The 12,670-nt window shown below is 59.8% G+C and overlaps 1 protein-coding gene across 2 annotated transcripts in view; it reads left to right on the top strand.

The window, feature by feature from the left end:
- Ubash3a (ubiquitin associated and SH3 domain containing A) overlaps positions 1–12,263 on the top strand; it is a 28,940-nt gene extending 16,677 nt beyond the window's left edge. Inside the window, exons 8-14 of one of the 2 annotated variants that reach the window (XM_010636483.3) lie at positions 5,275–5,374; positions 6,355–6,477; positions 7,414–7,506; positions 9,526–9,670; positions 10,090–10,196; positions 10,778–10,887; positions 11,728–12,263. In XM_010636483.3, coding sequence (XP_010634785.1) covers positions 5,275–5,374; positions 6,355–6,477; positions 7,414–7,506; positions 9,526–9,670; positions 10,090–10,196; positions 10,778–10,887; positions 11,728–11,865 — 816 coding nt within the window. In that variant the 3' untranslated portion in view covers positions 11,866–12,263. The remainder of the gene's footprint in view (positions 1–5,274; positions 5,375–6,354; positions 6,478–7,413; positions 7,507–9,525; positions 9,671–10,089; positions 10,197–10,777; positions 10,888–11,727) is intronic. The other variant, XM_033755959.1, reaches the window with a different exon arrangement.
- Positions 12,264–12,670: the final 407 nt, after the last annotated feature.

Here is a 12,670-nt window from a genome sequence, read left to right on the forward strand (position 1 = left end):
GCATGAGGGATGGAGCCCAGAGAGGTGACCTGGGAGAGAGAAAAGGAGCCCACGCCAGGCTGGAGGGGCAGGGCTCCCAGGCACAGCAAGGGCACCTTGAGCCTGGCACATCCAAGAGCACAGGGTGCAGGGGGACAGCGGGCCAGGCCACATGGTCCACCGAGGCTGTCTGGCATCTGGCTGACTGGAAGGTGGCCTTCTTTACAAGTGGCCCCTGGGTCCAGCACCTGCAGCTGGCCCTTGGGCAGCTGGCACATGTGTGGAGAGGCTCTCTGGTCCCAGCATTCCCGGCCACTGCCCACGCCTTCCCACCTGCTCAAGGTGCAGTCTGATAGCGGGGGTTATCAAGGAGGGGAGCGTGGAGGAATGCAGGGAGATGTGGGAAACTTTGGAGAAGGCCGATGTCCTGGCCTTGGGGACCACGAGGGTGTCACTGCCCGAGGCCAGGGCCAGCCACCATGGTGCGGCCATCCCCAAGCCCCAGAGCTGCACCCAGACCTGGCCTGTAAATCTCATTTTCAAACAGCCCAGTGACCACAAAATCTCCCCTCCGCGAAGGGCTACACTGTGGCCCCAAAATCGATGCACGTCCAACTGTGACAGCGTTTAGAGACCTGGCTTTTATGGAAGTGAGTGGGATGAATTGATCCCATGCTGGCCAAGGACAAAGGCCCTGGGGGAGCCAGCTGTGCTCCCAGCATGGCCTGGACCTGCAGCCTCCACTTCTAAGAAAATAAATGTCTGCTGTTCCCACCGCTGCTGGCCGTGGGACTCCCACTGCAGCCCTAGCCTCTCAGCCAGGGGTCGGTCTTTGAGAGCCGGTCCACCCACTGGGGATCCAGTCAGGAGCTGAGCATGGACACTGGGCGCCGGGGAGGTGACATGGGTCCTCTCCACCGGGCCTTCAGCCAGGTCTAAGAGCACTGACTAGGGAGCCAGGCACCTGCCCGCCACCAGCAGCCCAGGAGGAGCCCCTGTGCCAGCTGCCCAGACCCGCGTTACCAGGTCCTGACACCCGAAGGCTGCAGCGGGGTCAGCGGTTTCCGTGAAGGAGGAGGACAGGAGCCTCCCCAGGGAGAAGAGCTCAGGGCCCTGGGGGCCTCCAGCCTCAGGCTTTGGGACAGGACTGAGCATTTGCTCTGGGGCGTGTTTCCCACTTGTGAGGGGCTGACTCGGCCCCTCCGTGGGGCGGTGGGGCTCTCGGCCTTGTGAGGCCCTTGGAGGAGCTATCATGGCGCCCGCGGCCCCCGAGGCCAAACCTGCGAGATCAGGGATGTGGTGATCAGGGCAGGCGTCGCCCGGGGCTTGGAAGAGCACCGTGCGCATGCGCGGGGCCCTCCTGCGCTAAGCTGGGCCACCGGGTGCTTCTCCCATGGTGCTTAGACCTGAGCAGTTGGCCTGGACTGTTTAACCGGAAGGTGGGTCTAGTCCCTGAAATCTACTCCAAGGTGGGCCTTCCTTTACTTCTGAAACATTTCCTTGGTTAGCAGATGCCTAGAAAGCAAGGCCCAGGGCCAGCCCATCCTCCCTTCCTTCCCAGCCTTTTCCTTGGCTGCCTCCTGCCTCACCAGATGACAGTGCAGGCTGAACGCGCCACCTCAGGGAGCTGGCCCCGCAGGACTCTCTGCAGATCTGCCCTGCCAGGGTGAAGGCCTGGAGTCAGGAACAGAAGTCCCTCGAGCTCAGCTGGTGTCTACACTCACTGGTGCTTTAAATGGAGGAACACAGCACTTCCTGCAAGCTGGGCCCCTCCCTCAGTCTGGCTTTACCTCCTCTGCGCAGCAGGCAAACTGTGGCTGAAACAGTGACCCCACACCCAGGAAGTTGTGAGCCCTGCAGCCCTCGGATGTGTCCCGACAAGGATAAGGATCCTCGCAGAAGCCCTGGAGTTAAGGACCTGGAGAGAGATGATCCTGAGAGGTCCAGAGGGGCCTCAGAGGCCATCCCAGTGGCCCTTACAAGAGAGACCAGAAAAACACACAGAGGAGGTGGCCACATGCGGAGGTGTGAGGCAGCTGTGGGCTGAGACACCTGGAGGAGGGCAATGGAGTCTCCCTTAGAGCCTGTGCTGGCCACCACCATGACGAAATAGCTTGGAGACTCCAGTTCTAGGAGGACAGGGTCAAATTGGCTCACGACCTCAGAGGTTCAGTCCATGGTCTGGCGAACCCATGGCTCTGGGCCTTTCCTGAGGAAGAACAACAACATGGTAGAGGATGAGAGGAGTAAACCGCTCACCTCACGGCAGCCAGGAAACAGGATGAGAGGGCCAGACAGGAAGGGGCCTGGGACCAGCTATAGACCCCAAGATCACAGTCCTGTGACACCCACCCCTTTCAACTAGGCCTTGCCTCTTGTTTCTACAAACTCCCAATAACACCATCAAGTTAAGATTCTCCCCTTCCCCCCAGTACTGGGGATTGAACCCAGAGCCTTTGCACTGAGCTACGTTTCCAGCCCTTTATTTTTTTATTTTGAGTCATTTATTTATTTTTTTTATTTTTTATTTTTATTTTCCATCACTAAATTACCCACCAATTTGCTGAGTTCAAATTTACAATCCTTCTGCCTCAGCCTCCCAGAGCGTGCCAATTATGATCTCACCAGTGGATTAATCCACTGCTTAAATCACAGCTCTCATAATCCAATCAGTTCCCCAAAGCCCATCAGCACCTACGCCTTTAACACAGGAGTTTGGGAGAACATTCTGGATTCCCACCTTAATGGAGCCACTGTGGGGTCCCCAGCCCTGCTGGCCTTGACTGTGCCTTTCTGGCCTCCAGAACTGTGGGAGGATATATCCCTGCTATTGTGCACCCCCAGTTTGGGGTGCCCAGTGTGCCCCAGGACACAATCACAGCTCTTTCTACCTAGAGAGCTGGTTTGGCCCCTTGACTCCCCAGACCAGAGCAGTGATGGTGAAGCATTCAGAGCTGTCAGTGCTACCAGTGGCCCAGGCTCACGTGGTGCTCTAGATTAACCGGCACTGCTGGCACAGGACTGCAGCCAGGCGGGCTGAGCCTGGGCACATGCAGGCCAGGCCAGCTCCTTGTGGACCAGTCTTAGGGAGACAGGAAATGCTAGTGCATCTTCTCAAGGGGCGGTCTGTCGGATGAGTGACCCACACACAATCACACCTTGGGATGGGAAGACAGCAAGGCAAGGGTCCCCTTGGAGCTGTGCCCCGCAGCTGGGCGCTTGTCCCCATCTGAAGCACCCACGGTGTTCACCAGCCCCACTCAAAACTCCAGCCCTCAGGAAGTGCACGCATGCAGACTCAAAGCGTCCTCCACACTCACAGACACGTGGCTTCTGCAAACACCTGGTCCCTCCCCAAGCAACTGGACCAGCGTTTGTCCAGTCTGCTTTTCTGGAGGCACCAGGAGCTGTCCATGGTGCTGAGCCCAGGAGCACCAGGGAGCTGGGACACCCTCTCTGCTCTGCTCTCTGGGCCTCTCCTTTCCAGCAATTCCCAGCTACTTTGCAACACTGGGGACCCTGGGGAGGGATCTGCCTGCCGCCCCATCACTGTCCACAGAAGCGAGAGCACTCTGGTGTGATCTGCAGCCTGGCTAGGTGATGACCATCTGCTCTCAGGGGAAGGGGCTGGCTGGATGCCAAAGGCCCTTCATTTTCCTCTAGGACTTAGGAGCAGTCAGAAAGCAGTGAAGGCTGCTGCAGGGGTTATGTTCAGGAGTACATCTCACCACCACACTACTCAGCAGGAAGACGCCCCAAACCTTGGCCCTCACCTCGGATGCCCAGAGCTGTGTCGCCAAAGCTGGAGCTGAGGAGGTGAAAGGACACTGGGCTGCTGGGCTGCCCCCTGGGAGTCCACCCTGCCCTGCTCATCCTGACCATCTCGGCCAGGGCATGGCCAAGTGCTGTCCTCCCCAGAGCTCCCGAGCCCCTCATTGGCAGGCACTGTCCACTCTGTCCTGGTCCTTTCCATGAAGCATCTTTCTATGTTTGCCCCTCAGCTCCAAGGAGATCTGTGGCTCCTGAGAGGGGCATGGCTGCCACATGGTCCCACATCCATTAGCTTTCTCCCAGAGCTGCGCCACAGGGACAGCAATGGCTCCAGTCTCATGGGCAGCACCTGGGGCCTGTGTAGAGGTGGGATTCCCATCTGGCCCCAGATGTGTGGGCCTGGGAGGTTCGTGTGGTGACGTCAGCTGGCCCCGTGGTGCCCTCAGGGTGACGGTGGATCTCCACACTATCCCTGAGGGTCCCAACCTGTACACAAGGCTTCTGCAGCAAGCAGCTGTCCTGGCACCCTCTGCCTGTCTCAGTCTTCAGTGCCCTTTTCACTGGCAAGCCCACCCTCACGCTGAGGAGAAATAGAATAGACTACAGTCAGCCCTCCCGTCCACGCCTTCTGCAACCACCGAGTCAAACAAGTGTGGATGGAAAATATGCAAAAAACTCCATCTTGTGGCAGTCATCCTGTGACAAAACACCAGAGAAAATCAACTTTAAAAGATAAGAAGTGTGCGCCAGATCGTGGTTTTAGAGATCTGAGTCCAACGGATGGTTTGGCCAGGTTTCTGTGAGTCTGTGGTGGCCAGGACATCAGGGTGACAGCCAGGAAGCACAAGAGAAAAATGATGCGGAGGAGAGGAAGAGAGGGAGGGCGGGGTCCTCTGGCCCCTTCGAGGCCACGCCCCCAATGACCTCACTTCCTCCCACCTGAAGGTTCTGTCCCCTCCCAGGAGCTCCCCAGGCTGGGGAACAAGCCCTTAGCACGTGACCTTTAAAACAATTGGGATCCAAACTCTAGCACACCTGTACTGGGCATACACTGTCTATTCTGGTCCCTGTTCCCTACACAATGCAGGGTAACCCCTGTTTGTACAGAACACACGGCATATCAGACGTAACAAGTCAACTGGAGAGGGTCTGAAACAGAAGAGGGTGTGTCTGTCGGTCCTACGCCGGGCTGTTCTGTATAAGGGGCGGTCCTTACCTACGGGAGATTGTCCATAAAAGGACAAAAGATGGGGTAGAGATGGGCGGGCAAGTGGGTGCACAGACAGCTGGGAGACGGGAGCACTCGGTGATGCGGTAAGGATGGAGGCCCTGTGCTGAGACGCGGCCTCGGGAGAGAGCAGTTTCCGGTGACGGGTGAGCCGGCCCTTCCCTCATTTCTGAGATGTCCGGTCCCCGGTCCTCGTCACTGTAGTGACCGGTGGCGGGTGGCCCTTCTCCAAGCCAGCTGCCCGTGCCCCGGAGGGCGAGTCTGGTGCATCCCTAAGCGGCTCCCGCCTCCCGCAGGCCGTGATCTCTAGGAGGAGCGTGCTGGTGATCCGCCATGGGGAGCGCGTGGACCAGGTCTTCGGGAAGAGCTGGCTGCAGCAGTGCTCCACGCCTGACGGTAGGTGGGGTGAGGGCGAGCCGGAGCCAGACCCCGACGGCTCGCCCACTAGAATGGCCGTGTCCCTATGGCTGCTGGACCACGGGGGCGTCGGGTCACGGGGGAGGCACTCAGGGAAGCTGGCAGGCACAGGTACATGGCGCAGCGGTGTCCCCTGCGAAGACGAAAGCTACTGGGGAGAAGGAATCTGCCGTCACTTCTGTTTCTGATATTGGGGATTGGACCCCAGAACCTACATGCTGAGCTACATCCCCAGCTTTTTTTTTTTTTTTTTTTTGAGATAGTTAAGTCAATAAGGTGCCCAGCCTGGTTTAAACTTGCAATCCTCCTGCCTCAGCCTCCCAGGTGCTGAGATGACACCACCATGCCCAGCTCACCAGTGTTGATTTATGCATGCCACCTACTGAGCTGGTCCTGGGCTTTCAGCTTTAACTCAGTGACCCATGGCAGCAGTTCCCATTTCCCCTTTTTACTCCTAAGAGAGACGAAGCCCTTTTGTCTCCAGTTGCACAGCAGCTGGCGGCTGGTGTTGGCCTGGAGCCGAGACTAGCAGGTCTCAGGGCTCAAGGTCAGACACAAGGTGCCAGGGGCTACGTCCCAGTCTGCTCAGCGCACAGGGAGCCTCCAGCCATCGATGTGCTGTCCCTGACGGCTTCTGGCAGGTGGGCTGACCCAGCATCCCTTCGGGGATGGAGGCAAACCTGGGCCTCCTGCCCATCAGCCTGAATGAGCCCTCAAGACCCCGGGCCCCCATCAGGCTCTGCTGTGGGGGAGACTGCAGGATGGGGGGCTCTTGGTCCCTGGGGCTGTGCATTGGAGGGGGCGCTTCCTGTGTGGCAGAGCTGTCCCAGCTCTCTGGGCCCAAACCAACCCCAGAGCATGTCCGAGAGACCGCACAGTCGGCTGTGATGTCGAGAGAGGTGGATCTCGTCTTGTGGGGGGTCCCGTGCTGGGGTGTCTGATGCTCCCCTCTGCTTCAGGGAAATACTACAGGCCGGACCTGAACTTCCCCCGCTGTCTGCCCAGCCGGAGTGGCGGCCTAAAGGGCTTTGAGCTCGATCCGCCCTTATCATCCTGTGGGTCTTTCCAGGCCAGACTCGCAGGTACATGGGGCCACCTGGCGGGAGGGGGCAGTGATCGTGATTTTCTGGGGAGCCCTGCCCCTCTCCTCTGCCGTCCCCGTGAGCGCTCTCCACTCTGCTGAGGAAGCCCAGGCACAGAGAGGTCACCCAAAGTCACACAGGCAGGGAGCTGAAGTGCAGAGGTTTGATCCAGGACTGGGGGGTGGGCGGGGAGGGAGAGAGGAGAGGAAACATCTCAGACCCTGTGTGCACCAGGGCTGTCACGTGAGGATCGCAGACCACATCCCCTCAGTGGCTCTAGGGCAACGTCCATCGCGGGGCGTTTGTCTCGTGTCTGGGGCTCACCCCCTGTGGCTGACTTCAGGAACAGAAGAGATCACTGAACTCACCTGGCCCTCACTCTATAAATTCCCCAAGTGCGACCCCTCGCCCAGCAGTGAGCTCCAGGGAGGGGATGTAACATCCAGTTCCCTGCGGGCAGGAGGCCCTGCTGCACGGCATTTGCCCATCTCTGAACGCAAGGAGGGAACACGGTGCTGGCTTCGCCGCTGATCTCAGGCTCCCAGCGTGACCATGGGGCAAAGTCAGAGGGGGCGGCCATCGACGGCAGGGCCAGTGTGGGGTCTGCGCACGTGTGTGTGTGAGCGTGTGTGCGTGTACTGACCCCTGCGTGTCCAGACCCTCCCGGTCGGACACCCGGCCCCTTCCTTATCAGCTGCCGGTGGTCTTTTTTGAAGGAAATCTCCACTCTCCGTGCATCCACCTGGCTCAGCCAGGGTCTCAGATGTCCCCCTGTGCCCCATAATATCTCCATGGTCGTGGCATCTGGTGGTCATGGCACAGGTCTGCCACCCTCGAGGCAGAAGTCTGGGAACCTCTCAGGCCCCTGCCTGCTGCGGGGAGGAAAGACCTGTCACGGGGCGAATCACAAGGGTGCTGTCTCCTGCTGTTCTCTAGGGGACTCTCTCCTGGACAGCGGTGTCAGGATCACCGCCGTCTTCTCCTCGCCGGCTCTCCGCTGTGTGCAGACGGCCAGACACATCCTGGAAGGTCAGTGGGACTCTCCTGACCTTTGCCGGGCCATGGGCCATTCTCCATGGAGAGAGGGGAGGAGACCAGGGGGAACCTGGAGTTGCCCACGAATGGCCATCGACAGCTCACACCAGTTAGGACCCAGCCTGCAGGAGCAGTAGGAATGGGGGTGGCAGGGCCTTTGGTTCGCTCACCTGTGCCTCCCCTGTGCAGCATCTAAGCAACTCGAAAGGGGCCTTCAAAACCTGAGGGCTGGGCGCTTGGGTCCTGCAGGATTCTCCCAGACAGCCTGCGGCAGGAGCTCAGCATCCTCCAGACTGGGGAGTGGCAGGGCGGGGGCTTGTGAGGGGGAAGGGAGTGTGCAGTCTGGGGAGCCAGGTACAGCACGTGGGACGGGGGCCGCTGCTGTACAACTGCAGAGCTCAGAGGGTGATGCAGGGCTGGGGGCAGGGAGTGGATGGGGTGGAGAAGGCTGGGCAGGGGCCCTGGGAGCCCACCTCTGGGTGCCTGGCAGGAGCTGAAATGGAGATGAGTGGCCGAGCTCTGAGTCTCCTACAGCAGGCAGGGACAAGGAGCAGGTGGGACTGGATCTAAAGGAGGCTGGGCAAGGCCTGAGTTCCGGGAAGCGAGAGAGAGCTTTGCAGACTGAGGGTGTGTGCACTGGTGACAGTGACTGCAGGTTCTAAGCAGGGGTGGGGATTTGCCGTGGGAGGCTGAGGCAGGAGGATCACAAGTTCCAGCCCAGCCTGGGCAGCTTAGCAGGACTCTAACCAAAAAAACATAAAACGGCCTGGGGAGGGAGCTCAGTTCAGAGGCTTTTAAAAGCCACTGGGCGAGGCCCAGGGAACCCCAGATACATGATGTCCAAAGCAGCCTGATGTTGTAAGGCCCCGCCATGAAGCAGGCTTGCAAGCTCCCCTCCTAAACTCCCTGCAGCAGACACACACACGCGCGCACGCACACACACACACACACACACACACACACTCCTGTGGCTCCACTCAACTGCTGACCAGGCTGTAATATTTGGGGCCAGGCTGAGAGAAGGGACTGCAGCCCCAGGCCAGGAAATGAGGACCCTCAACGCCCCGCTCCCCTATCGGTGTCGAGCGCCAAGGGTCTTTCTCCCACCCGGGCCTTCGTGTCCTACACTGTCGGGTTCTTTACCTGTGAGGGCCTTGACTTTCTTTTCCTCGCCGTGGCAACATGCACAGGAAGATAAAGAACATTGTCAGGGCAGCCTCTGCACTCAGAAGTAAACCCGTGAGCTCAGAAGACCTGCTCAGGCCTCTGCCGTTTTGGTCCCTGCTCCCGGTTCGTTACTCACATCCGTGTCCCACGTGGGGACTTTTCTCCAGCCCTCTCACTTGGTCTCTTGCACACAAGATATAAAGCTCTCACAGATGCTGTCCACCGTGCTGGTGTCAGTGTGTTTAACATGATCCCCACTGGACCGGCTGTACGTACGGAGCACCCACCATTACTCTTCTGCCTGAGGAAGGACGCGCGTTTCTAAATCCGGTGTTAACTCGGGAAAGCCAGGGTGCCAGGCCCCTCCCCAGTCCAGCCGCTCCTCAGACCTGCCGAGATGTGCTCCGGGCAGGAAGCCGTTCCAAGGACTCAGGACACATTCATGGGACTCATTTTATTTCCAACCATTGCATTTAATGACATTTTCTCCATTTCAAATAAAAATGTGAAGGCTTTTTTTTTTTTTAGCTCATAAAAAGATGCTCTTTCCAATAGGTCCTGCAGTCAGCATACCAAATGTTAGGGGCTGTCGCGGACGATGGCGCCCTCCCTCCTCCGGGGCTCGCCAAGTCCTGGCCCAGGCACCGGGAGATGTCTGGTCGGGGCAGACAGAGCATCCTGCCTCTCGTGGCCCTGCTGGGCTCAGAAATGGCAGGGCTGTGTTTCCTGCCCCAACCGTATTCGCTGTTTTTGAAAGGTTATTTAAATCCGTACATGGGTCAGATCTAGCTGGGAAGAGACACATTTACGTGACCACAATAAACACTTGTGTTCGCTCCAATCCAGAGCTCAAACTAGAGAAGACAGTGAAGATAAGAATAGAGCCAGGGATCTTTGAGTGGACCAAATGGGAGGCCAGCAAAGCCAGCCCGAGCTTCATGGCCTTGGCAGAACTGAGAGAGGCTGGCTTCAGTGTGGACCCTGACTACAGGTAACGCCCTCGGGGCTCCACCACGGGGTGGGGTGGGGTGGGGGGTCTCTTTCCTCTTCAAGAACAAGTGTGTTGCTTTCAGAAGAGTGGCGGAGTCGGGACAGAGAGGGTGGGGCTGGGAAACCCGGAGGGTGGGGACTGTGCTAAGCCTACCTGCCAGAATCCTGGGGGTGTCACCTGGGGTGGGGCTTTTGCTAAAACTGACCTACGAGGGCAGCACAGACCCCACACTTTGGAGGAGCCTCGCCTGGTGACCCAGGAGTGCATCTGGGTCCTCTGCTCAGCCCCGCTGGACTGGATACGGCCCCAGGCTGGGGCAGAGCAGGGCCGTGGGGAGAAGCTTCTCCTTCCCGGCTGCCCAGCCCAGACCCCAGTCCCTGTCCAGGGAGCCAGGGCACAGCCGCCCCTCCTCTCCTCAGGCCTGCATTCCCCCTCTGCTCCCTCCTGCCAGCCGAGAGCTACGCGCAGTACGTGGACCGCTGTGCACGAAGTATGGAGCGGGTCCTGGGTGCCTGCCCCCCAGAACGTAAGCCCCCACGTCCTCGGGTGCAGCGGCCTTGGGGTTGGGGTCACCCCGGGTGGGAGTCGGCCCAACATCCCCTGTCCCAATCCCTGGCCAACTGAGGGTCCTGTGCCTGAGGGCACAGAGCTGGGGGTGCAGTTCTGGGGCCTGGGTAACAGTCCCCCTGCACCCCATCTCTGGCCCACTGCACCCAAGTGGTGGCGCACAGAGGGGCTCAGGTCACCCCCTTACTCCATCCCGAGCTGAGGCTGCCCCCCTACACTTCATGGGGAGGGGGTGCCTCTGAAAATTAATGCACAGAAGCCAGGGTGAGGAAAACGCTATCACTGATCACACCTGCCTCCTGCCATGGGCCTCTGCATGGCAGCTCCACTCCCACAATTTAAGAGACTGATAAAAGGGGTGCTCCAGCTTGTAATCCCAGCACTCTGGGAGGCTGCGCCAGGAAGGCAAGGGCTTGGTGACTTTAGCTAGACTCTGTCTCAAGATAAAAGATAAAAAGGGCTGAGCTGCAGCTCATTGCAAAGGCCCTGGGCTCCGGGCACTCTCTGTGGCTGCAGTGACCCGGGGTGTTTTGTCCACAGCGGGCACCATCCTCATCGTGAGCCACAGCTCTGCCCTGGACTCCTGCACCCGGCCACTCCTCGGACTCCCACCCCGGGACTGCGGAGCCTTCGCCCAGCTGGTGAGAAAGGTGTGTTGGTCCTCCCATCTCTGGGGCCCTCAGGCAACTGCCACAGAGGCACAAGGCTGCCACGTCCCTCCTAGAGGGCACGCTGATGTCCGGCCACCCAGGCCAGCAAGGCCTGGGCCTCGGAGGGTGTGCACCTCTGCCCCTGTGCAGAGAGCAGCCCTGGCAGGGCCGGCGGACAGGCCTGTCGCCCTCATCCCTGCCACGGCACCCTGGGCCCTCTGTCCCCAACACTGAAACGCACAAGGGAATGGATGTTTTAAAACTCAGCTCCTGTTTTGATTCCTTGCCACCCAAGTGGCAAAATAAACGTCCGGTCAGGAGAGAGCAACGTGGGTGAGGAGGGAAGGGTTTGGCTCTCCCTCTGGGGACAGGCAGGGACACGCCTGGGCAGAAGGGAGTGCAGCCTGCTGAGTCACATCCAGCCTGTGGCCTGGGTGCTGAGCCCTGTGGGTGTAAACGTCCAGTGACAGGCAGTGACAGTGGGGCAGACTGGGACCAGCCCTTGGAGAACCGTGTTGGACAACCAGCCGACCAGGAATTGGGGGCGGGAAGCTCAGCTCGCCCCGCCTCCCCTGGGGCGGTCACCGGGCTTGCCCAGGGTTCTCATGTATCACAGGGAGCCATCAGTGGGCCAGTGTTCCCCGGTGTCCCATGGCCCATGGCTGGTGGGGGGACGGTGGGACTCTGGCCTTGATTCCAAGGCTTACAGTAGCCTGGGAGGGTCATGCACCTGCAAGGGCCAGGAAGGCCTGCCAGTGGCTTTACAGCTAACTAGTCCCAAACCGAGCCATCTCAAGTGACTTGTGAGACACTGGTAAAGGGCTTCGCACTCTGTTCTAGATCCCTGCCCTGGGCATGTGCTTCTGTGAAGAAAACACAGAGGAAGGGAAGTGGGAGCTGGCCAGCCCACCCGTGAGGACTCTCACGCACGGGGCCAACGCGGCGTTCAACTGGAGGAACTGGATCCCAGGCAGCTGAGCCACGGCATCCAGTGAGGAGCGCCTCGTGGGCCATCCCCGCCTTGCCCATGCAACTCGCAGGAGCACAAAGCACACTGATGGCGGGACACCTGCGCCTGCCTCGGCTCCGCTGCCATGTGTGGCTCGGCTGTGCGTCCAGCTGCAGTGTCCTGAGACCTGTGACGAGGGGCCAGCCGCAGCCTGCGGGGAGATAGGACCCAAGCCTGGCTTCCAGGAGCCGACGCCCGGTGTACACTCACACTCACACACGCTCACACTCACACACGAAGCATCTGTCCAGCTCTGGGTGCTGACTTCCCAGGCTGGTCCCAGCTGTCTGTCCCTTTCCTATTTTCATCAACACCGTGACGAGAGGTGCAATCGACAATAAAGGGATCGGAACCCAGAGCCGCGGCATCCCTGCTCCCATCCGCTCTTTTGCAGCGGTGCCGACTCGCCACTCACTCAGGGAACCGGCAGCCGGCAGCACCTTTGCCTCCCACGACCACTCATGGAGCCTAGAGCGGAGCAGGTGGTGGCCCCCAGGCCCTGGGCAGAGCCCTTTCCTGGCTGCTCCCAGGGTCGGGAGGCGCCTGCAATCCCTGACTCGCAGCACTTCCACCATCGGGGCCAGCAGCGTCCTCCGCCCTGTTTCTCTACTTCTGCTGTGCCCCCACGTCACCTCCAGCCTTCCTCTCCCAAGGACCCTCATGCCACCTGGGGGCCCAGCATCCTCACGCCCCTCTAGATCCCTAACACCGTGTGAAAATCCCTTTCATGGTGGTGCATGCGCCTGTCATCCCAGCACTCTGGGAGGCTGAGGC

Source organism: Fukomys damarensis, unplaced genomic scaffold (assembly GCF_012274545.1).
Source record: "Fukomys damarensis isolate Sample0158 unplaced genomic scaffold, DMR_v1.0_HiC HiC_scaffold_24, whole genome shotgun sequence".
NCBI classification, from domain to species: domain Eukaryota; kingdom Metazoa; phylum Chordata; class Mammalia; order Rodentia; family Bathyergidae; genus Fukomys; species Fukomys damarensis.